At 36.3% G+C, this 22,339-nt stretch overlaps 3 protein-coding genes across 8 annotated transcripts in view; 2 read left to right on the top strand and 1 right to left on the bottom strand.

Moving 5' to 3' along the window:
* Window positions 1-22,339, bottom strand: part of LOC116177400 — a 271,284-nt gene that overhangs the window by 69,753 nt on the left and 179,192 nt on the right. Inside the window, exons 3-4 of one of the 6 annotated variants that reach the window (XM_031496374.1) lie at window positions 5,373-5,396; window positions 4,887-5,325 (exon numbers count right to left, since the gene is read on the bottom strand). The exons of 4 other annotated variants lie outside the window; for them this stretch is intronic. In XM_031496374.1, coding sequence (XP_031352234.1) covers window positions 5,294-5,325; window positions 5,373-5,396 — 56 coding nt within the window. In that variant the 3' untranslated portion in view covers window positions 4,887-5,293. Of the gene's footprint in view, window positions 1-4,884; window positions 5,397-22,339 lie in introns of those variants that run through there. One more of the 6 variants, XM_031496373.1, reaches the window with a different exon arrangement.
* On the top strand, window positions 322-2,019 carry LOC116177402 (hyaluronidase-like). The gene is made up of 6 exons (XM_031496376.1): window positions 322-356; window positions 565-772; window positions 825-1,120; window positions 1,166-1,472; window positions 1,521-1,734; window positions 1,783-2,019. Exons 2-6 carry the CDS (start codon window positions 720-722, stop codon window positions 1,933-1,935), a joined length of 1,023 nt encoding a protein of 340 aa, XP_031352236.1. The 5' UTR covers window positions 322-356; window positions 565-719; the 3' UTR covers window positions 1,936-2,019.
* LOC116177401 (hyaluronidase-like) lies at window positions 6,695-8,333 on the top strand. Its single transcript, XM_031496375.1, has 6 exons — window positions 6,695-6,759; window positions 6,815-7,109; window positions 7,163-7,464; window positions 7,512-7,818; window positions 7,867-8,080; window positions 8,129-8,333. Exons 2-6 carry the CDS (start codon window positions 7,057-7,059, stop codon window positions 8,279-8,281), a joined length of 1,029 nt encoding a protein of 342 aa, XP_031352235.1. The 5' UTR covers window positions 6,695-6,759; window positions 6,815-7,056; the 3' UTR covers window positions 8,282-8,333.

Below are 22,339 nucleotides of genomic sequence, written 5' to 3'. Positions count from 1 at the left end.
GCTATATCTAAACTAATTCAAGAGCGATGCTATTTTTATTCTAAAAATTGAACATCGCCATTTAATACAAAAATCCAGAATTGATCGGGTCCATGTCTGTTGGAAAGACGTTTGTATACTTCTATCATTCAAGTAGTTTTTTCTACAATCGATATCCAAAGTAGGCATTTGCGCTCGTATTTGACAACGCAAACGTCATCTTTTTCGAGGAATGTCACTTTGTCGCTTATAAGCGACAAAATAGAAAAAACGCTCGCTCTCCCAATTATTAACTATAAATCAAATATGCATTGCTCAGAGTATCCAATGACAACGAGTAAATGACATCTTTCATTTGGGCATAAGATTAAAATGATGTGAGTGAAAAATTTAAATTTGTGGAAATATGTGAACTGATCGATTGTAGAAAAAATCTTGTGTGTAATTCGAGCGCAAATTGATTGTCGATTTCAAGAGATTGCCGCGCTCCTTCGTCGCGCGTCAACTGTCTCTTTCAATCGACAATATATCATTTTGCGCTCTTAATACACAAATAGCTATTTACGACTTGATATTGATTTCTAGTTTTTCTGTCACAATGACTGAAGGATCGAAAAACTTATTGGATTACATAACACAAGGAACTGATAAATTTTTGCGTGTGTCAATTATCTGAATTATCTCGTTTTGATACGTCGCACGCCGGTATATAATCACCAGACACAGAAGTAGTCCTAAAAATGTTTTTCAAAGTTCTGGTATTGATTTTTTGCCCTGTGTTGGCGCAAGACAGGTATTAACCATTGCACGCTTTAATAAGAGAACTATTTTTGTGTGTTTTTTAGCCATGAGGGAAAAGCAAATACGTTTACGAGCTATTGGAATATGCCAACATTCCAATGTGCACGTTACAAACTAGGATTTGAAAAACTTGGAGAGAAATACAATATTCTCCAGAATAAAAACGATGTATTTCAGGGCGATCAAATGACCATTCTCTACCACCCAGGGTCGTTTCCCGAAATCAAATCGGATGGAAATTTAACAAATGGTGGCGTCCCTCAAGAAGCAAATTTGACGGAACATCTTCAACTTTTTGAAGAAACCTTTAATCGGTCAATTCCCGATGTTCACTTCGCAGGTACGACGTACATTGAAATCTTAAAACCCCGCAATGTTTGTTCAGGCATGGGTATCATAGACTTTGAGCACTGGAGACCGGTCTACAATCAAAATTTCGGTACACTCAACAAATATCGTGAGCTTTCCGAAGAAATTGAAAAGAAACTGCATCCTTCATGGTCTACAGCAGAAATTAAAGCTGAAGCCCGGAGAAGATTCGAACTTCATGGCCGGATGTTCATGGAGAAGTCTGTGCTACTAGCACGAACGTTAAGGCCAAAAGCTACGTGGGGTTACTACGGATTTCCACACTGTTTTAATCACAAGATGCTGGACACGTGCGGCGCAAACATCGAGGCCCAAAACGATAAGTAGGTTTCGTCATCGAGCAATTAGCGGCATACATAGTTTTATTTAAGCACAACCTGGTTATTCTCAGCCTGCGACACCATCAACCCAGCGCTATATGTATATGGAGAAGATAAAGCCACACAAGATCAGTGGAAAGATTGGATTAAAGGAAGAGTTAAGGAGGCGCAACGAGTTAGAGACGGAGTAAAAGACGAAAAACGGCGCACTGTCGTACCGTACTACACACTTCTAGATCCAACTACCGATGAGTTTTTATCAAAGGTAAACGATCAAATACACCCATTTTCTGGTAATAAAAAAGAGTTCTAGGAAACCATAGTAAATTCCATATCTACCCTTCGGGATCTGAAAATTGACGGGTTGATAATTTGGGTTTCCAGTTCGCATGTAAACTCAAAACAGAAATGTGAAGATCTGTATAAGTTCATTGATACCGTTTTTGGGCCAGCTTTAATTAATTAATTGATCTAACATTGTAATTAATAAATGTCCATGTGATAAAAGCTAATATGTATTTACAAAAATTCTTCAGTTAATTAATAACTTCACCCAACCAGTCTTGTGTGTCCGGTGCAATTAAGAAAGCTGTTTTTTTAAGCCTGAGCTTTTCTTCCAAAAAGCTAGGCGGCGTACTCAAATATTCCTTTTTTATAAATATTGATCTGCGATTTATCTGGTTTCGTCAGCAGCCAATACGTTCAAAGAAATATAATATATTAATAATTATTATTATTATTATCGCGCTAATGTGATTGGTACACTTACGCTTGTCAATAAAACATTAAAAAAGGGAATATTAAAGCCGGCCCAAAAACGGTATCGATGAACAATGATACATATAAACGATACAAATTTTGACATTTCTGCAGAAGGGAAGTACCTATTTAATATGGTTTCCTAACTCTTTTTTATTAGCAGACAATGGGGTTCAAACATTTGCCTCTGATAAAAACGCCTTGGTGTCTGGATCTTAAGTGTACAGTGCGCTACAATAGTGCACTTTTTTGGCATTTTAGTCCGTTGTACCTCCACAACTCTTCCCTTTCCGCTAATCTGGTGTGGCATTACTTACCCCATGTACACGGTGTCCATTTATAATGGTCACAGGCCATGTCTAGGGAACCATTAATTGCACAGCTTCGGGAAAAAAGTTTTGTCGACAAAAGGGGCCAAGAGAAATTGCTGGAAATTATTTTCAAATTTCTAGCTTCGCCGCTAGACGGCGTACCATTATAGTTCATGACTTTTTTCTTAAAGTATACCTACCAAACTTACATAAAAAATACATGCATATCAATCTTGTATCAATTTTGCATGATGCAGCACATATTGCTCTAGCTCATAAAATATGAGGGGTGGGGGAAGGGGAAAATCTCTTTAGGGAATTGAATGTAACTTCGGATTAGGCTAACAGATTTTCTCATAATAGAATAAGATTTTACATTAGTAGAATCTTTTTAGTAAATATGTTGAGTGGTAGAGGGCGCGATGTGACATTAACATAAACTTGGCAGATTTTTTTGAAAATTTCAAATGGAACGATATAATTATTATATTAAACTTTATCAGTGGTGGCGAGAATTAGAAATGTAATTCATAGCCATGACTGAAGTTGAAGCAACTGTTGTCTCTACTCAGCAGAGACTCGTCTTTGTATTGAAAATGATGGCATACATCGAACATTTACGTTAATTATAATTATTATTTCTTTTATTATACTTAATTCATATTTCTCTGATTTAAAGTTTGAATAATTTTTTTGTTGCTCATAATTTAAAAATTTAGATTGAGTGTTGTGTCGCCTCATTCACTTTGACATAATTATCGGTTGCTATGTGTTCATTTGTTTCAAATTCAACCTGGATGAATATAAATATTGCAATTAAAATGCGTGTGAATGTTTGTATTTTCGCAATATCTCTGCCTTCTTAGAAAACAGATATCAAAATGCGGTTTTCACTGCTATTCTCACTTTTTCATCTTATTTGATAATATCATATCGTTCCATTTGAAATTTTCAAAAAACCTGCAAAGTTTATGTTAATGTCACACCGCGCCCTCTACCACTCATCACATTTACTAAAAAGACTCTATTCATGTAAAATCTGATTCCACGAAGAGAGCTCTTTCCATCAAGACCTATTATGTGAAAATCTGTTAACCTAAACCGAAGTTACATTCAATTCCTTAGAAAGATGTTCCCCTTCCTCCACCCCTCATATTGTATGAGCTAGAGCAATACGTGCTGCATCAAAATGATGCAAAATTGATACAAGATTGCTATGCATGTATTATTTATGCAAGTTTGTTAGGTATATTTTAGGAAAAAAATAATTTTTCTACTTAACCATGAATCGTACGCCCTCTAGCGGCAAAGCTAGACACTTGAAAATAATTTCCACCGATTTCTCTTGGCCACTTTTGTTAACAAAATTTTTTTCCCGAAGCTGTGCAATTAACGGTTCCATAGATATGGCCTGTGACCATTATTAATGAGACACCCTGTACATATAACGGTGGGTTTAGTGTGTCGTTGGCTGAGAATAACCAGTTTGTACTTAAACATAACTTCTGTTAATCCACAAAGTGCTGGGTAACGAAGCTTGCTTGTAGTTTTGGGCCTCAAGTCGAGTGCTGCACGTCTCCTGTATGGGGTAACTGAAAGTGTGACGAAATTTGCCGCAATATTTGCGCTAAAAGTAGTATAGAATTTTCCATAACCAAACGGCCATGATATTCTGTATATGGTGAATTTGGCGAAATTTTGTAGACCGACCTCCAGTGATCAAAATCGATGACAGCTATACCTTAAGAAAACTATTTCCGAGCTTTAAGATTTTAATTTGAGTTCTACCTGCGAAGTGTACATCCGGGAGAAAACGGTTCATGGCCTCTTCAAAAAGTCGCCATCTATGTATTTCCTCTGTTAGTCCGTTTAGTTTAGATGTAGTTAGTTGATTGCTATACGTTTCATTTACCTTCATTCTAGCTTAGGTAGGGCCCTAAATAATTCTTGACATAGCCCAAATGCTTTGAGTGAGTGCTGGGAATATTCGAATGCTCTGAAAAAGTGCTTTCCAAAGGTTTCTAACGCCTTTCGCAGATTTTTAGCCCCTTTCCATAATTTTCAGTCATTTTCAGAAAGTTATAGGTTCGTCCTATTACTGAATACTGTGAAGTTTCAGAGTGTATAGTGTGAAAATGTCTCCACCTTGGTTACGCCAATGATGATAATTTTTCTCACTGACTCGTTGACTTCTAGTTGCTCCTTATATTAGTAACTCGTTGCATGAACGTATCTTTTTTTCTTACCTATGCAAATACACTTGTTATGTATTTTTGTAGTAAGGAAATATTGTGGTGGTGGTATATCCAAAACTTAATTTGGGTAGAAATATGATAAGAACATTTGGGAACGTTGAGCTCGGCCTCAGATAAAATGCCAATTTGAATATTGGCAGCCAGATCAAAATCGGTACGTTGCCTGAATTATAACTTTAAATCAAAACATACTGTCAAACGCAGGTAATACATAGTCTGCTTTATTTATGATGTAAGCGTTAGGTATAGGTTACACTTTAAATAAAGTAAACAATTCCATGTAATCTTCCTAACTGAAAAACCCCAATATAAATGTAAATTAATATTCAAATTGAACGAATATTCTAATGATAAATACATTGTAATTTACCCCGCAACGATTCTATATACACGGTAATTCAAAAAAAATACCAAAAAACCACAAAACAGGTGCATTTCATCATCCAATCTGATGAGCTCATTTTCATGTATACATTCCCAGGTTTTCTTGAAATCTTGGCTAAAGGATCTGCCTTCTCAGCAGCTTGGTACCTACTGTATTGCTGTAGATCTACGAATCGGTTCAAATTTACACTTACCCCAGAAATGCACTCGATTAGTTTCTGAAAAAGATATTCATCATTTATATTTTTTTAAAGGAAGGAATCAAAAATAAATAATAAACTGATAATAAGAGCATTTCCGTTAGTATGTAATACCATGCGTTCAGGAGCTGAGATGGTACCTGAATATATATTTTTGAATTGCCATGTATATAACAATTTGCAATACTAAACGTTACAGTGTATAGGTATATTTTTCATTTGTAATTTATATTTAAACGAATTTGGTTTCGCGGGTAAACGAGACGAGTGCGCGCATTCGCATTCGTGCGAGAGAGACGCGTCAAGAACGCAAGACGAGCTTGCAGCACATTTTACGTGTGCCTTTAAATTATTTAATATTAAGTGGAAAAAGTGCTAAATATCGTTCCGCGTGTCCTTTTCCATACACATCAACGATAGATCAAAGTGTGGAACAGATGTTCAACAGCCATCGGCGAGTTTAGAAGAATGATTGCAGTTGATTTACTTAACGTTTCCATTTCATGTATGAAAAAGCAGTCATTTTACACGTATTTTATGAAGATTGCAGTGAAAAGGATGTAACATTGGGAAGGAGGCCTTCGTTGTAATTAATCCTGCTTTTGTCGTCGTTATAGATAAGATGAGGTTAGTTTGTTAATATTTTATATGTACTTAAACCGAATTGCGTTTGCGTTTCTCTGAACAAGTTCGTTATATATGTATATCGTTTGCGCCTAAAACTTTGAGGGTGCATTATAGTTGAATTGATCATTAGGATTTTCATTCTTCCAATTTTGTATTGATTTAAGGAAGATTTTGCAGTTACGAAACTTACATGGAGTTGTTTACATTGTTTAAATTGTAACCTATAACGTTTGCATCATAAATAAAGACGCTGCATGACAATATTTATAGATTTAAAGATATAATTTAGGTAACGTATCGATTTTGATTATGCGGGGATATTCAAATTGGCGCTTTATTTGAGCACAACGTTCCCAATTTTTCTTGTCATAAATCTACCCAAATTAAGTTTTGGATATACCAATACCACACTATTTATTTACCATATAATACATAATAGGCAAAGCAAAAAAAGTAAGTTTTCTGCAACCAGCTATACCTAACCTAAGGAACAACTAAAATAAAAAAATCAATATCACTGCCGTAACCAACGTGGAGGTAAGATGTTCAACTCTATACATCGTGAGAAATGAATCAACAGTGGCGTACCGACCGACGTGGGAGTATACATCGTGAAACATCACAAAGTCTATGCGAAAGAATTGATAGAAAGAGACCCAATGCAAAAACCAGATATACTAAGCGATTTCATTTGTCTCATTCTCATCTCGGTCATTCTGCAAGAAGTATAGCTAGAGAAGGAGAATGTCAAACGGTGGTTAAATACTCAGATCTCATGAACCATTTTGATCGCAGTGCTGAATTTAAAGGTATTGCGCGGGAAAAGCACTTGACTTATCAAACTGTCCTCGTACTTCGTTCGACCTGTACTTCGATGACAGGAGGATTTTGCAGGTGAAAGGGATCGAAAAACTGATTAGATTAATAACGCAATGCACCCATAAAATGCTACGTGTCTCAATTATCCGAATTATCTCGCGCTGATAGTTGATACGTCGTACGCTGGCCGGTATATAAGCAACAGACACCGAGGAAAAAGTCCTCCTAAAAAATGTTCTTCAAAGTTCTGGTGTTGTTGTTTTATACTGCGTTGGCGCAAGACAGGTATTAGCTAATGTACAATCTTAATAAGGGAACTATTTTTTTGTCTTTTTTAGTCATGCAAGAAATGTAAAAGTAAATCCGTTTAAGACCTTCTGGAATATGCCAACATTCCAATGCGCTGGTCACAAACTAGGATTTGAAAAACTTGGAGAGAAATACAATATTCTCCAGAATAAAAACGACGTATTTCAGGGCGATCAAATGACCATTCTCTACCACCCAGGGTCGTTTCCCGAAATCAAATCGGATGGAAATTTAACAAATGGTGGCGTCCCTCAAGAAGCAAATCTAACTGAACATCTTCGACTTTTTGAAGCGACTATTAACCGTTCAATTCCCGATGTTCACTTCGCAGGTACGACGTATATTAAAATCTTAAAACCACGCAATCATTTGCTTCAGGCATGGGTATCATAGACTTTGAGCACTGGAGACCGGTCTACGATCAAAATTTCGGCGCACTCAACAAATACCGGCAGCTCTCCGAAAAAATCGAAAAGAAAAGGCATCCGTCATGGTCCACGGCACAAATTAAAGCTGAAGCGAGAAGAAGGTTCGAACTTCATGGCCGGAAGTTCATGGAGAGTTCGATACTTCTAGCGCAAAGGTTGAGGCCAGATGCTACATGGGGTTACTACGGATTTCCACACTGTTTCAATCACCAGATGCAGGACACGTGCGGCGCTCACCTCGAGGCCCAAAACGATAAGTAAGCTTCGATATCGAGAAATTAGTGGCTTACATAGTTATTTTTAAGCACAAACTGGTTATTCTCAGCCAGCGATACACTAAACCCATCGCTATATGTATATGGAGAAGGTAAAGCCACACAAGATCAGTGGAAAGACTGGCTTAAAGGAAGAGTTAAAGAGGCCCAACGAGTTAGAGACGGAGTAAAAGACGAAAAACGGCGCACTGTCGTGCCGTACTACACACTTCTAGATCCAAGCAACAATGAGTTTTTATCAAAGGTAAACACATCTATACATCCATTCTCTGGTATTAAAAAAGAATTTTAGGAAACCATAGTGAATTCCATATCTACCCTTCAGGAGCTCAAAATTGACGGGTGGATCATCTGGGCTTCCAGTTCGCACGTAAACTCAAGGCAGAAATGCGAAGATCTGTACAAGTTCATTGATACCGTTTTAGGGCCAGCTTTGATCAGATAATCTTAGTATGTTTGAGCATTGTAATTAATAAATGTCTTTGACTTTCCTTTTACACTTGTGCTCACTTTAGAGACAACATTGCAACATTGCAACACTTGTGTGCATCCGCACTATCCACCGCACTACCCATAAATGTCCATGAGATACTCGTAATAGCTAACAGACTGCAATTAATATTTAAAAAAATTGCTGTGACTAACACAGATTCCACTCGCGCATCTGCCCAAAAGCGTTTCGTCCTTATATGTCTAAAAATATGCAAACTTTTTTCAGTTTTTGGGACAAAAATCACAAACAGATGCGAGTGAAACGCACCTTTTTTAACAGAGACTAAATTCCCTGCAATTTGAGCCCATCTCAAATTTTTTAGGTCCAATAGTTCCGACGGCTCTCCAAAAATTGACACTTTCTCCAACAAGACTAAAAGGTTGACTCTCTTTAGGAACACCTCAAATATTAGTCGGCTCCCCACTCCGAAGAGGGGACGCGTAAAGGCGAGCTGTCGTGGAAAACATGCCCCGATTCATTCGTGGTGGTTGCTGGAGTTTTCTTACTTCCACAAAGTGCAGTGGCGCCGCAATGATTCAGTGAAAGCTATTGTAACTACTTTCATCAGTCACTACGGGTAAAATGTAACCCTCGTTTTTGACGGTTAACCTGAGGATTATCAAAACGGCTGACCCTTGATATTGATTCTTGGGATACTGTGACATAGTTTTTAATGAATCGCTGTTTTATTTTTTTTTTTTTATTTATTTATTATCCCTCTCTTGTTCTGGGCCCTCAACAGGCATGTGCCCAATTACAGAGTGACCCGCATAATGCTTTTTTTAGAGGTGCCTCTGCAGAAGGTCTTAAGTTGTTCTGTACTACTCCGGTATTTACCTTACGAATTAGGAAAACTGCAGGAAAACCTAATTCGGAGTAGCCGGTAGAATGCTCGGAACTGGTCTAAGGTAATTTCCATCTCTGCCACAGATGAAAAATTCACCTCAACCCAGGTTCGAACACCCGACCTCCGGATTTATACCCCAACGCTCTACCACTGAGCCATAAAGCCGCTGTTGATTCCATTGCCGTAAGAGAAACTTCTGTTTCTAGCCTCCCTTACGAAAGCGTATTCATCGTTGGGGAAGGGACTCAAGGGACAAAAGCGGAAAGGTCAAGACCGTAGCCATATTAACCGCCTCATTTAATCCTGGGGAGGTCTCATATTACACTGGTTTTGAGATGCTCTTCCAAGTATTCACAGAGTGTGATACAACGAAGATACTGCGCGTTTTCGAGCAGGATAACGGCCTCCTTAATGAGACAGACACCTTGAAACAAAACGCTACCCAAAAGAGGTTGCACTTGGAACCAAGAAGGAGACAGTCAGCCAAAAGCTACATAAGCAGCCATATGTTTCCAATATTTCTCGCCCATTTCAATACTTCGATTCAATGTGATCTCTTCTTGCTTCCCGCTTATCAATGTTTTTAGAACCCCTTCTATTTCTTACGTTTTAATCTGTGTTTGTTCTTTTCTCCCTGTGCTCAATTCAGTCGATTATGGTTGGTTCTCGATCCTGTCTAAACTTATCGCTTTAATATTATATCAAAGTATTGCAACTGCGCTTTATGCAGTGTTTATGTAGTATCTTTCATCATATGTGGAAAACTTCGGATAGAACTAACTTAAAAATAAACTAAACAAATATAGAAAACGAGCTCCTGGGTATGACTATAACATGTGCAAAACCCTCGGCAAAACCAAATTTTAAACCCGACGTTAGTTTTGCTTTTATTTAAATTTTAAAGTGTATATGTATGAAATTTCATTTAATTGCTTCCATAAATAAGAAAGTTGGCACTGCACATCCTACACAAAACCAAATTTGGAAAATGGCGCTACATTTGCTTTTATTCCAAGTGGCTGTGTATCAAATTTCATTTAAATGCCTCCATAAATAAGAAAGTTGGCACCGAGGTTGGCACTGCGCATGCGCAAAACCCAATTTTGAAACTGGAGTTATATTTGCTTTTATTCCAAGTGGCTATGTATCAAATTTCATTCTTCATAAATAAGAAAGTTTGCAATTCGGTTTATAAATGGTCGAGATGCGAAAAGGGCACTGTGAAGGTTGATCGATTAGGCTCAATTTTTGGAATTGCGTTTTATATGGCTAAAGCTATACGCATATTGAATTTCATGCAATTCGGTTCATAACTCACGGAGATGTCAAAAGGGCCTTCCTTATTTTTTGGGCTACATTGCCAATTCACGAACTCCGATCTACAAATTTGATAAAGAATCCATTCATTATCGAGATATCGTGATAACGGACAGACGGACAGACACCGCAAATTAGAAAATAAATAAAATAAATAAAATAAATAAAATAAATAAAATAAATAAAATAAATAAAATAAATAAAATAAATAAAATAAATAAAATAAATAAAATAAAATAAAATAAATAAAATAAATAAAATAAATAATAAATAAAATAAATAAAATAAATAAATAATAAAATAAATAAAAATAATAAAATATAAAATAAATAAAATAAATAAAATAAATAAAATAAATAAAATAAATAAAATAAATAAAATAAATAAAATAAATAAAATAAATAAAATAAATAAAATAATTACAATAAATAAAATATTTCTCGTATGTGGTCCTATATATTTATATTTTTTAAGCTGATTGTGGGTATTAATGCGTATAAATTGCACGCAATTGATTACCATGTTGCTTATTCTTTTATTCACAATGACAATGGTTTACCTCGCTTGTTCTAAATATCGGAAGCTATAAACGTTTTTCAGTTTTTGGATCCTTCGAATCCGATTCATCAGTTTCTTCAGGTTATTAACGAGCTCCTAGCGAGTTTAAAATTTTGCGATGTCCGTCTGTCCGTCCGTTAGCACGATATCTCGATAACGAATGGACCAATTACGATAACATTTAGTAGATGGATTCTTTATCAAATTTGTAGATCGGAGTTCGTGAATTGGCAATGTAGCTCAAAAAATAAGGAAGGCCCTTTTGACATCTCCGTGAGTTATGAACCGAATTGCATGAAATTCAATACGTATAGCTTTAGCCATATAAAACGCAATTCCAAAAATTGAGCCTAATCGATCAACATTCACAGTGCCCTTTTCGCATCTTGACCATTTATAAACCGAATTGCCAACTTTCTTATTTATGGAAGCAATTAAATGAAATTTCATACATATACACTTTAATTTTTAAATAAAAGCAAAACTAACATCAGGTTTAAAATTTGGTTTTTGCACATGCTCTAGCCATACCCAGGAGCTCGTTTTCTATGTTTTTTTAGTTTATTTAAATTTTTATATACTTTCCGAATTGTTCACTTTCAGATTGGGTGTATTTTGCAATTTTTCAATTAGATTTTATAGGTTCTTTGGATTTTGCCAATTCATACGATTCTTCAGTTTCTTCGACTTTTTAGATTTTCTTATTCTACGGACTATTTGAATTATTTAGATAAACCCTCTCTGGAATTTATCGAGCATCGGGTATTCGTTTTCTTTGAGTTCCTTCAATTCATCTTCTCCTTGGGTTCTTCGAATATTTAGCATTCGCCAAACCTACCAAAATTCCAGATGTATCAGATTCTACAGCTCGATCGAGTTTTTCTGATGGATCCGTTTTTTCAGATCGTTTTGATTCATCGGAATCGTGTGATTCTTTGGTCTCTTCAGTAAATGACTATCGCTGATTATGAAAAAGTATAATGCCCATGCCTGGTGCCACTGATGCCAACGGTGTTTGGGGTTCATATACGACTAACAACTAGTTTGACAACACTACGAAAAATAATACGCACAAGTTATTGTAGATGCAATGTAAGAGAAAACGGAAAATTTAGGCTCAGTCTATTGCACTTCCACTAGCAACGTCTTATGAAGATATCTTACCAAAACCACGATCGCGCGAATGTATCTCAAAACGCTGGACAAACCGAAATAGACACGAACAAATCAATTGTAGTAGGTACTGTCCGTACTGTCTAAAAGTTTGACGAGTACGTGGATTTTCCAAAAAAATTAGTGTGCTGATCATGACATAATCGGCGTCGTTTTCCATGTTCAAAATTTGTGTTTTTTTGGGGTCGTGTACTTATATGTGTTGTATAGAAGTATTTCCTTGTGTTTTATCGCTGCCGTGTATTGTCTCTCGACCACAATCGTTACATTTTTTCCAAACGCTGGATACATTTTTGGCAGATAATTTTCACGTTGTTTTAGTGCCGGTTTTTTAATGTGACCGTTAATTCTATCTAACGATTAACTTCCCTTCACTTAAATGTATGCACATAGGAGGTTAGGATTAAGTAAGTTTTTGTGTGTCGATGCAGTTTTCATTGAAAAACCTGCTTGACATGTAGAATAAACTGATACAAATTATAAAGGAACCCTGAAAGATTCTCAGTATTATCATGGATGCGTGAAGATCTCGAGGATCGTTCGGTATTCAGTTGTATCGGATTATTTGAATTGGTCCTAGACTACAATTTGCCGTTCCCGATTTACATGAAGTTCGTGTTGACCGAGCTGCATGTAACAGAAACAGTTGAGTGAATATTTAATTACTCAATGATGTAACTCAATATTGGTCTACTTCAAATTTCAACACGATCGGTCGCTTTTAAAAAGGGTTATGCGCGCACGGACGGACGGACAGTTATAACAGTACAAAACTATCACGGATCTGAGAATCCAAATCGATCTAGTGAAGTATGGAAATACCCAATAAATGACTGAACATTCATGATTTTTGACCTACTCCTAAACTCAGCAGGACCTTCAATGGATCACGGATAGACGGACAGACAGACGGGCAAACGTGCATTGCTAATATCTTTTTCGATTCATCTTTGGCTTCGGTCACAGCCGTTGCTGGATTTATTTGAACGACCAAAAACTCCATTTAGAAGTAATGACGTCATACGGCTCATAAGATTGAAGAAAAAACGTAGAATAGAATAGAAATCACGAGGCAAAGTTGTAAAAGAAACTAGCGCTTGACTTGCTGTTCCTGACACCATGTCATTTTTAATAAACAAAAGCCGAAGTAAATGAATAAAAAAAAATATCGGCGCAACAGGAAAACATTAACACAAACGTCACAAGCGGAATTGAAAATTTACATTTCAAACAGTTTCAGTAAGGCCGAGTTTCCTTTAGGAAGTTATATTGGAAAATGTATTGCGAAGTTTGGAGATGCTCGAATTTCAAAGGTATTTCTCTCACTTTTCACTACCTTTAATTTCAGTGATTAAATGACGAAATTCCTTTAATCCTAGTATAATGTAATTTTATTGGCAACAAACGCTTTAGAGAATTTAAATTAAAATTCTCGCTGTACAACAAGGCGAAATAAATGAGACGATTACTTTTCATTGAGAGAATTGTTAGGCCACCAACATTGCACAGTTTTTTATTTGAGAACGAAAACAAAGCGTGCGCCATCTACGCTGACAGTTTTCAAACAGCAGTGCTAACGCGAACCGCCGCCATTTGTTACTGCGAGACGCAAGAGAGGGCTTCGTAGTCTGCCACCAATACCACCAAAATATTTGAAATTGCGGGCCGTTGATCCATAAACGAGACCCATTTCCGATAGTCCTCTAATGACGACCGACAGAGAAGCTTTCGTTTTTAGAGAAACGAAATTGCGTGATTACATTCAATCGTATAACAAAAGTTGTAAAACTGAGAGGTGAGCGAACGTAATGGGAGGTCGTAGAAATGTTTATGTAACATAATTGGTAATTTTTTCGGGAATGAATTTGTGGCACGCAAAACTTTGCTTAATGAACTAAGTGGGATTTGTGATTTCCGTTCTCCTAGCGCAATTTTGGCGTGACAAAGTAGACGTTTGCAATGAGATTGAAGTAGGTGAAGGTCGGGGAAAACAATGAACCGAAACGAAGTTTTATTATAGGCGCTCTTTTGCAAGTATAATTCCCCACTTGGGATGGATTTAATTTATTGGAAGTTATTTGGATGGATTTTAAATGATCACATAAAAGTTGTGCGTTTTAGTGGAATGCACCTATTTTCGATTTTTGGTTTGACATGAAACTGAGTCCAAAGAACAGAGAATTGACCTAATATCTCTCAAATAAGTATGAATTTGGTGGCCAGGGCGACAACATGGATGTTTGGCTTGATGTTTGTATTCAAAATCGTTTCTCGCAAACTATAGAAGCTAGCAGGCACGTAGCTTGAATGATAATCTGTATATGGGTAGCCATTTATTTATTCCCTCTCTTGTTTTGGGCCCTCAACAGGCATGCGGCCAATTACAGAGTGACCCGCATAATGCTATTTAGAGGTGCCTCTGCAGAAGGTCTTAAGTTGGCCTATACTACTCCGGTATTTACCTTACGCATTAGGAAAACTGCAGGAAAACCTAATTCGGAGTAGCCGGTAGAATGCTCGGAACTGGTCTAAGGTAATTTCCATCTCCGCCACAGATGAAAAATTCACCTCAACGCAGGTTCGAACACCCGACCTCCGGATTTATAACCCAATGCTCTACCACTGAGCCATAAATCCGATGTGGGTCCATAAAAATTTGGGGGTGGGGGCATTATTCATTGTACACACATTTTTATTTAAACACTTGAAAGAAAACGAGGAGCATCCGCGTCTAAAAATCGTGTACACTTCCATAATCAGTGGCGTAGCTATTGGTGGAGCAGGTGGCGTCGTTCAAAAGGGGGCGCTAAAATCGCCAACTATTAAATTTAAAAATCAAAATAACTGTATCATATCAAACAATCCCATTGATTGAGGTGGTGGACGCGAAGGGTGTCGATGACGGAGAATGATGCATTTGCACAGTGTACTTTATTTTGTGTGCTTTAATTAATCCCCACCGACCGATTGTTATCCGCCCCCGACGTCCCTGTAATCAGGGATGACGGAGGAATGAAACACGATGGTCCTAAAAATGTAGGTTCCTCATAGCGAATTTACTCTCCCTGGTCCGACTGTTCATCCATAACGTAGAGTTAAGCTTAAGATCATTCCACACATATGAATCACGTCTCAGTTCCGTTGCCGTTCCGGCTCAGTCTCATTCAGTAAAAATCGGTGACAGTTATTTATACATATCAGTCATAGTTGTCCTCCGATTGTAAAGTTGTAGTGGTTTTCTCTGAAAATTGAAGGGAGAATTTTCACAAGTGATGCATCGCACTCCACCTCACAGGCCACACTTTTTTTTTCGAACTCTGCACTGTCGCGGCGCGAATGACATTCTTTAGATGTATTTTAGCGCATTTTTTTAAAATTAAACGAATGTGTTATTTTTTGCGTTTTGTCTGTCCGTCCGCCCGTCTGTATGTCCGTCCGGACCCACTTCTGGGGTTTTGAACTACTTTCAGGGTCCTGGTCCTGGAAGTCTCAAGGTGGAGAGGGGGGGCAACGAACTATTTCCTGAGATGCTGTTTTTGAAACAGACGTTCTAGCCTTCATGGTATTCTAATAAAAGGTTTTACCGAAATTAATTGGTTTGTACAAACTATAACTTTCCTGCGCGACTCCTTTGCGAGATCAGTAGGTGGCAGGCGAGGAGGTAGTGGATATAGATTAATTTTTATCTTTCATAATATTCTAATTAAAGGTCTCAACAAAAGGAACTTTCTGACTCCTTATCAAAAAAGGAGAGGGGGTGGAACTGGTTTTATCCTTCATGGTATTCTAATGAACGGTCTCAACGAAAGGAATTAATTTCTACCAACCATAGTTCTGCTCGGCCCCTTGTTGTGATCGGTTATAATTCCTTATATCTCGGCGAAGCGTACTCACAAAGGGTGATTGGGACGTTTCCATTGACGATGTCAATATATCTCGAAAACTATAACTGGCGCTGTAAAAAAAACTGAATATTTCGAAAATGTTTGAAGGTACCTACAAAGAGAAAATGCAGTACCTCTAAGGGCTTGGTTCTTCTTGCATTATATAGCGTAGATTTTGAATGTATGCCAATATTTCATGTTCTAATTATCACCCCCAAACACGAGCTCAAAAATTCGCCGAAATTTGCTATTTAGATGGCTTTGAAATGAATGTAAACCTTTTGCAAATTTTAATAAAACATCCCACCAAAATTCTTCTGTAGCGAATTTTCTAGAGCGATATCAAGGCGCCATCAAGTCGATAAAGGATTAATCACCGGTGATAAGGAATGAAAGCGGATGTGACGCATTCTTTCCATGAAATTAGATATTCTGATTCAAAAATTCTCTAGAAGCATTTTGTTTGTAATATAATTATAATCAAATCAACACTCAAATTTTAAAAATTGCGATAATTTGGAAGATAACGCAAAATTAAAGCAGTAGAAAATTTAACGAACGATATACCTAAAAAAATTAAATATAGTAAGTAACAAATATAATAGATGATGGAATGTCAATTTAATGAGCCAAGCAAAGGAGGTCGTGAATCGTAAAAAATCCACAAATTCACCCATAGTGCTAAAGGCAATTTAAATAAAGAGAAAAAAATGCATCAGGTCCTGACAAAATGTATATGGATATAATTAAACAAATCATCAGGGAAATGCTGAGAAAATGGATATTTCCCAAAAAATGGAGAACTATGATTTGATAATTTAAAAAACTGATGATAGACATGTATTAGATCCCTCAAATTATCGGCTAATAATGCTGCTAATCTAGTTTTGGGAAAATCCTTGAAAAATTAAAAATGATACACCTTTAGAAAAAGAAAACCAAATATGAAATACAATCTGAATTTAAAGAGGGAAGATCTATGGCCATAAATGAACTGTTTAAAGAAGTAAAGAACTCTAGCAAAAAATTTGTTCTAGCAATTTCAATTGCTATTTGACAATATGCGGTGGCCATCCATCATTTTCGAATTACAAATCCTAAATTGTGATATTACCTGTAAGATCGTACGAAATGCTATAAGTAAATTGCAAAAGGTGACTAAAGAGAGAAGCAAAGGATGCCCCTCAAAGATCTGTCTTAAGCCCCACCTTTTGTAACATTTTATTTAATAGGCTTTACACAAAATTTAAAAGAAATTGCATAAATGCCGATGCCGATGATGAAACATGAAAGAGACAAATTTAGACAATTGTTAGAAGCAAATCGTAACCTGAGAATTAGAAAAAAAAAACAATTTTTAAATTAGGTAACAAATCAAAAAAATTAAATGAAATGTTAGAAAAACACACATTACATTACACATTATTTCCAGGGATCTCCACGCGGTTAGGGACGGGCAACGAAGCCTAGGGAAACAAAAATCCTAGATACGGTCAACTCCTGACATACCTAAATTAGAGAATTAGAAAAATGGGAGAAAATGATAGGGAACCAACAGAAGGTAGGCCTGAGTATTTGTAAAAATAAACAATAAAAAACTATGTCAGCAAATTTCAGTTCGAATATCGATGCCGAAGTGATAAATACGGAAATTCGTGCTCGAGTTATAAATTTACATGTTATAAATTTGAGTACAGGTAAGTGATAAATGATAATTAATTATACAAATCAATCTATTTAGGGACAGTCATACATTAAATTAATTTAATTTTAATTAAATTTACGTTACAATTACTTTCTTTACGAAAAAAAACGATACCTTCCGGACCTATTTACTTTTCTTCTAGGAGTGGGACAAAGAAGTTAGAATTAAGTGATTTAATTTGTGGCGCCGTTTTAGTCGCCGATAAGGTAACCCGAGACGCCGTATCTAATTATTCAGTTTTCTGATTGTTCCCGTAGAGATATTTTATTTTATTTATTTATTTTACAACTCCAATGCTAATCTAAAACTAGGATAAAAACCGACAAGGTCGCTCGTTTGCACATAGATTAGCAGACCTATGCCTGACCCTAGAACTCCAACAATGGACTACCGAATTTAGGAATTTTAACTCGGCCAATTAAGTAAGTATAATTACAAGTAGCTAATCAGATGTGTTGCAGCAAACGGTGTATGCTTGGCATGTGTTTGATTTCAAATGAAGCGCGCTTAATTAACCTGAATTTTAATACCAATCCCAAATTTTTATGATAACAGGACGCTGCGAAATGAATGAGTTTTAATTTTTGTCCCTTCCACAAATTTCCGAATTCTATAAAAGATGAGACGGTCATTTTGGTCTGCTTAGATCTACGTAAATTCATGTTTTTCAACCGAAATTAATTAATCCAAACTTTGCATTGTGTAATTTTGAGTTTTTGAATTCATTTAACTGAAAATTCACTTTGAATTTTGATTGAGTATTAATTGCTCGAAGTCAATTCCTTTTGCTATTTAATTTCATTTCTTATTCGAGATTCGCTATTTTTATTGTGAATTTAGAGTACTACTACTCTAGTCTTCTTCCTGAACTGGAGCCACATTTTACGTCAAGGTGTGAGGTGCCAAAAGGATCATTTTTCTGTCAAAAACCGGCCCTTAAAAGAGGACAAACTCAAGTTCGAAAGCTGATAGCTAGCATTCGTTTGATCTTTACTCCGCGTATTTACCGATTAGGAAAGTTTTAAGGAAGACATTGCACAAGTATACACCATATCAGCTAGTTAGGTGAACATATAAATGCGTAAGGGTTGTTGTTTTGAGCTTAAGTCATGGCCACAGTCAATATGTCCTGGATAATAATTGATATACTCGCAAATGTTGTGAATTATAAATTGTAATTAATACAATCAATCAATAGAAAATGAAAAGAAATTACCTTGCAGTACGACCTGCGGGTGAAATTTTAGCTTTATTGATCAATGGCCCACAATTGTATTTCAATCAGCAATCTTGCACAAACGAGTTCAACGACTGATCGGAAACTACCTTTCTTTTACTTTGCAGGTGTTTTATTTTTAAGAACGCGCTTGCACGCGACTGTTGCGTTACAACTAGATAAGAGACAACAGGCAGAAGAGGAGTACGCCAAATGAAGAGAGAGTGATTGATAACGGCTTGGGCTGCCCGCATCATTGTGAAGATACATTTTGTCTCACAAAAAAAACAATCATAAGTTTCAAAAGAATTCAAAGCAACATTTGTTTTCAGATCAATTAACATACCTACAACATTTACAAGGGACATTAATCAGACTCGTATCATATTTAAAATTTATATACTATTATCTCTCATTAATTTCTTTAAACGTTAGCTGCTAAATAAATATTTAAGTAGGTTATAAATCTTTTGTACATTACAGCCCATAGCGAAATAATGCATGGTGGCATAGTATCAATTCGAGATCGGCATCAAATTCTATTAATTTTCCTATTTGTAGTTGACAAACGGTAATTAATATTCGGATGATGCATAACATTAGACGGTTAATTTATTTAGCCAGTTATAATATACCTACCCACGTATTATATTCAAATTTTTATATCATAAATTTCCCAAAACATCGTTTGCGTTTGTATACATCTATGATAAAGTACATATTTTCTTGTTTAACTATCTTCGGTTTCAATATTCTCATGCCCAAGAGATTTACAATGCCCAAAAAGGATACGGGGAATTTGATAAAATGTAATTGGTTATTATAAAATACTGCAAATTTGAAGTGCTCAGCGATTTTGTATGAGAGAGTGAATGTGTCAATCTAAAGCATTCGTCTTATTCGGTCACCCTGTAATTTTTTTATTTGCAAATACATTTTCTCAAATTTTGGCTGTAACTTCAGAATGTGCAGAACCAACAGCGCTACTTATAGAGCCGTTTTCACTGACATTTTGAAAGTAGAACCGTTGAATCTGAAGTTTACCTTATCCGTCACTGAAGATGACTTTCATGGCTTTATTTTGGAAATAACTTTTAAAAATTTTGTATTTTAGTAACTACCACCTCTACCACTCGCCTTTATCAAACAAAAAACTCAAAATTTACTGAGTTCGTAAACACACGTATTTTTTTTTAAACAATTGCAATAACCTAAAATGAAAAAACTTTTCTTTGGCTCCTGCTCAGGGTTTCCTGGTGTCTCGCCAGAACCTTCCAGCAATTTCATATAGTTATGTTCTCTCCAGAATTTTGTGGATCCGGTCAGAGAGTTGTAGTTCATTTTTACCACCAGCACGTTAGTAAGAGAGCTGAGAGGTATTGTATTGGGGTACAAATTACCCCCCCTCCCCTCTCTTTTTTGACGGAAATACATGTTTCACGTCTCTTATTTCCGGCTAAGAACCGGTTGGAACCGAATTTGGTACACATATTCTTAGACATAAAAGGAAAAGCTGAAAATTTCTCTACATTCTCACTACCTTCTCTTACTTGGTCTCTACCTGCTCTCTGCCTTCTCTCTAACTGCTCTCTACCTTCTTTCTATCAGCTCTCACCTTTTCTCTACCTCATGTATAAAAAATCGCATAAGCCGCAGTGCAATTGTCACTTTGACAACGGCAAAAGTTACCTGTAACTTTTCCAGCGACAAATGCATGTGGTTTTTTCACTTATTCATTTTCGAACCAATTATCGCATTATCCTTTCCCATATGATTAGCTTGACGTCTGTCAATAATTGACTAGTTTGGTGAATTTCTTGTTCGTTAAATTGTCCTGCCGAATTACATTCGAGGTTTGTATTTAAACCGAGTAAATTCGGGTTGTTGCAATTCAAATCTGTTTCCTTTTAGCAATTGAACTCGAAAAACTGTCAACCTAAAAATGCCCCACCTTCGGTGTCGAATTTTTATTAGTTGACAGTTTTTCTCGTCTAATTGCTAGGCAACAGATTTTCATTACCTTAACAACCCAAATTTACTCGGTAAAATACAAACCTCTTGTGCAATTATAAGTGAGAAAAGCATATAGAGCTGTAAAAATTGTCTAAAATATTCAACAAAAACGTTAGAAAGGGCATAAAAGGTTCTGAGAAAATGATGGGAAGACCTCGAACGGCGACATAAAGCTCTGGAAAGTGTTTGAAAGGGGTTTCGGAATTTTCTAACTCGTTGCAAACTTTTTAAGTGCATTCCGTGAACTTCTTTCGAGACTTTTCGAGAGCTTCCTACATGACTATGAAAAACCGGAAACTGGGAAATTTAAGGTTGAAGAAATGGCCTAATCCAAAGAAGCTGAAGAATTAAAAAAATTACCCACCGAAAGAATCTGCAATATTAAAAGAACCTGAAGGATATCGAAAATTGAATAAAACTTGAAGAATCGGTAGAATCTGCAGACTTGAAAAAATGTGGGTAGTCCAAAGGATCTGAAGAAGGTGAAGTACTCACGATATTGAAGAATTAGAAAAATCCCAGAAATGTAGAGTCTGTAAAGGCTTTGAAGCTTAAAAGTTAAATGGTGTCAAAGGCTTGAAGAATTCTAAACATCCGAAGAAAGAGAAGAATCGGAATACCCTGAGGAATGAAAGATTGTGTAAAATACTCGTCACTCACATGGACGGACAGACTGACCGACGAACACAATGTCCACTATCTAGTTTAAAAGATCTGAAGAGCACTATATTTGTACACTCTATCGATTTCCCAAAGAAATTAGTGAATAAATGGAGGGTTTGCCCAGAATCTTTTCCAGAATGACCAACGTTGGAAAATCACAAAATTTAGTTTGGGCCCGTCGGACTGGTGCTTTATTCTATCTTCTCGATGAAATAGGCCAAGAAATTGAGTTTTTGTCCAGTATATTTCCCAAAATGGTGACCAAGATCGTAAAAGCACAATATTTAAATCAAACTCATCGAGTGCGTTTTGCTGGTTTCCTCGAAACGTTAATGAATAAATGGAGTTTTTGACCAATGTTGGAAGAGCGCCAAGTTTAGTGTAAGTCCATCGGTGCAGTGTGTTTTGCCGTTTCCCGGCAAAATTAGTAATATAGGGTGGAAATTTTGTCAGGATCACTTAAATTTGATTCAAAACTACAATTTTTGCAAAGAAATTATGTATAGTATCCAAAATTATAAAAAGTGTGCTACCGATCTACGCCAGTGGCGTATGTGGGCATAATCAATATTTTTTAATAGCAACCATGATTTTATTACATACTCCTATAACCTTTTATGTTGCTATATACAAG

Source organism: Photinus pyralis, unplaced genomic scaffold, assembly GCF_008802855.1.
Source record: "Photinus pyralis isolate 1611_PpyrPB1 unplaced genomic scaffold, Ppyr1.3 Ppyr1.4_LG7, whole genome shotgun sequence".
Classification (NCBI taxonomy): domain Eukaryota; kingdom Metazoa; phylum Arthropoda; class Insecta; order Coleoptera; family Lampyridae; genus Photinus; species Photinus pyralis.
Note: the sequence above shows the minus strand (reverse complement) of the source record. Positions and strands in the feature narration are given on the sequence as shown.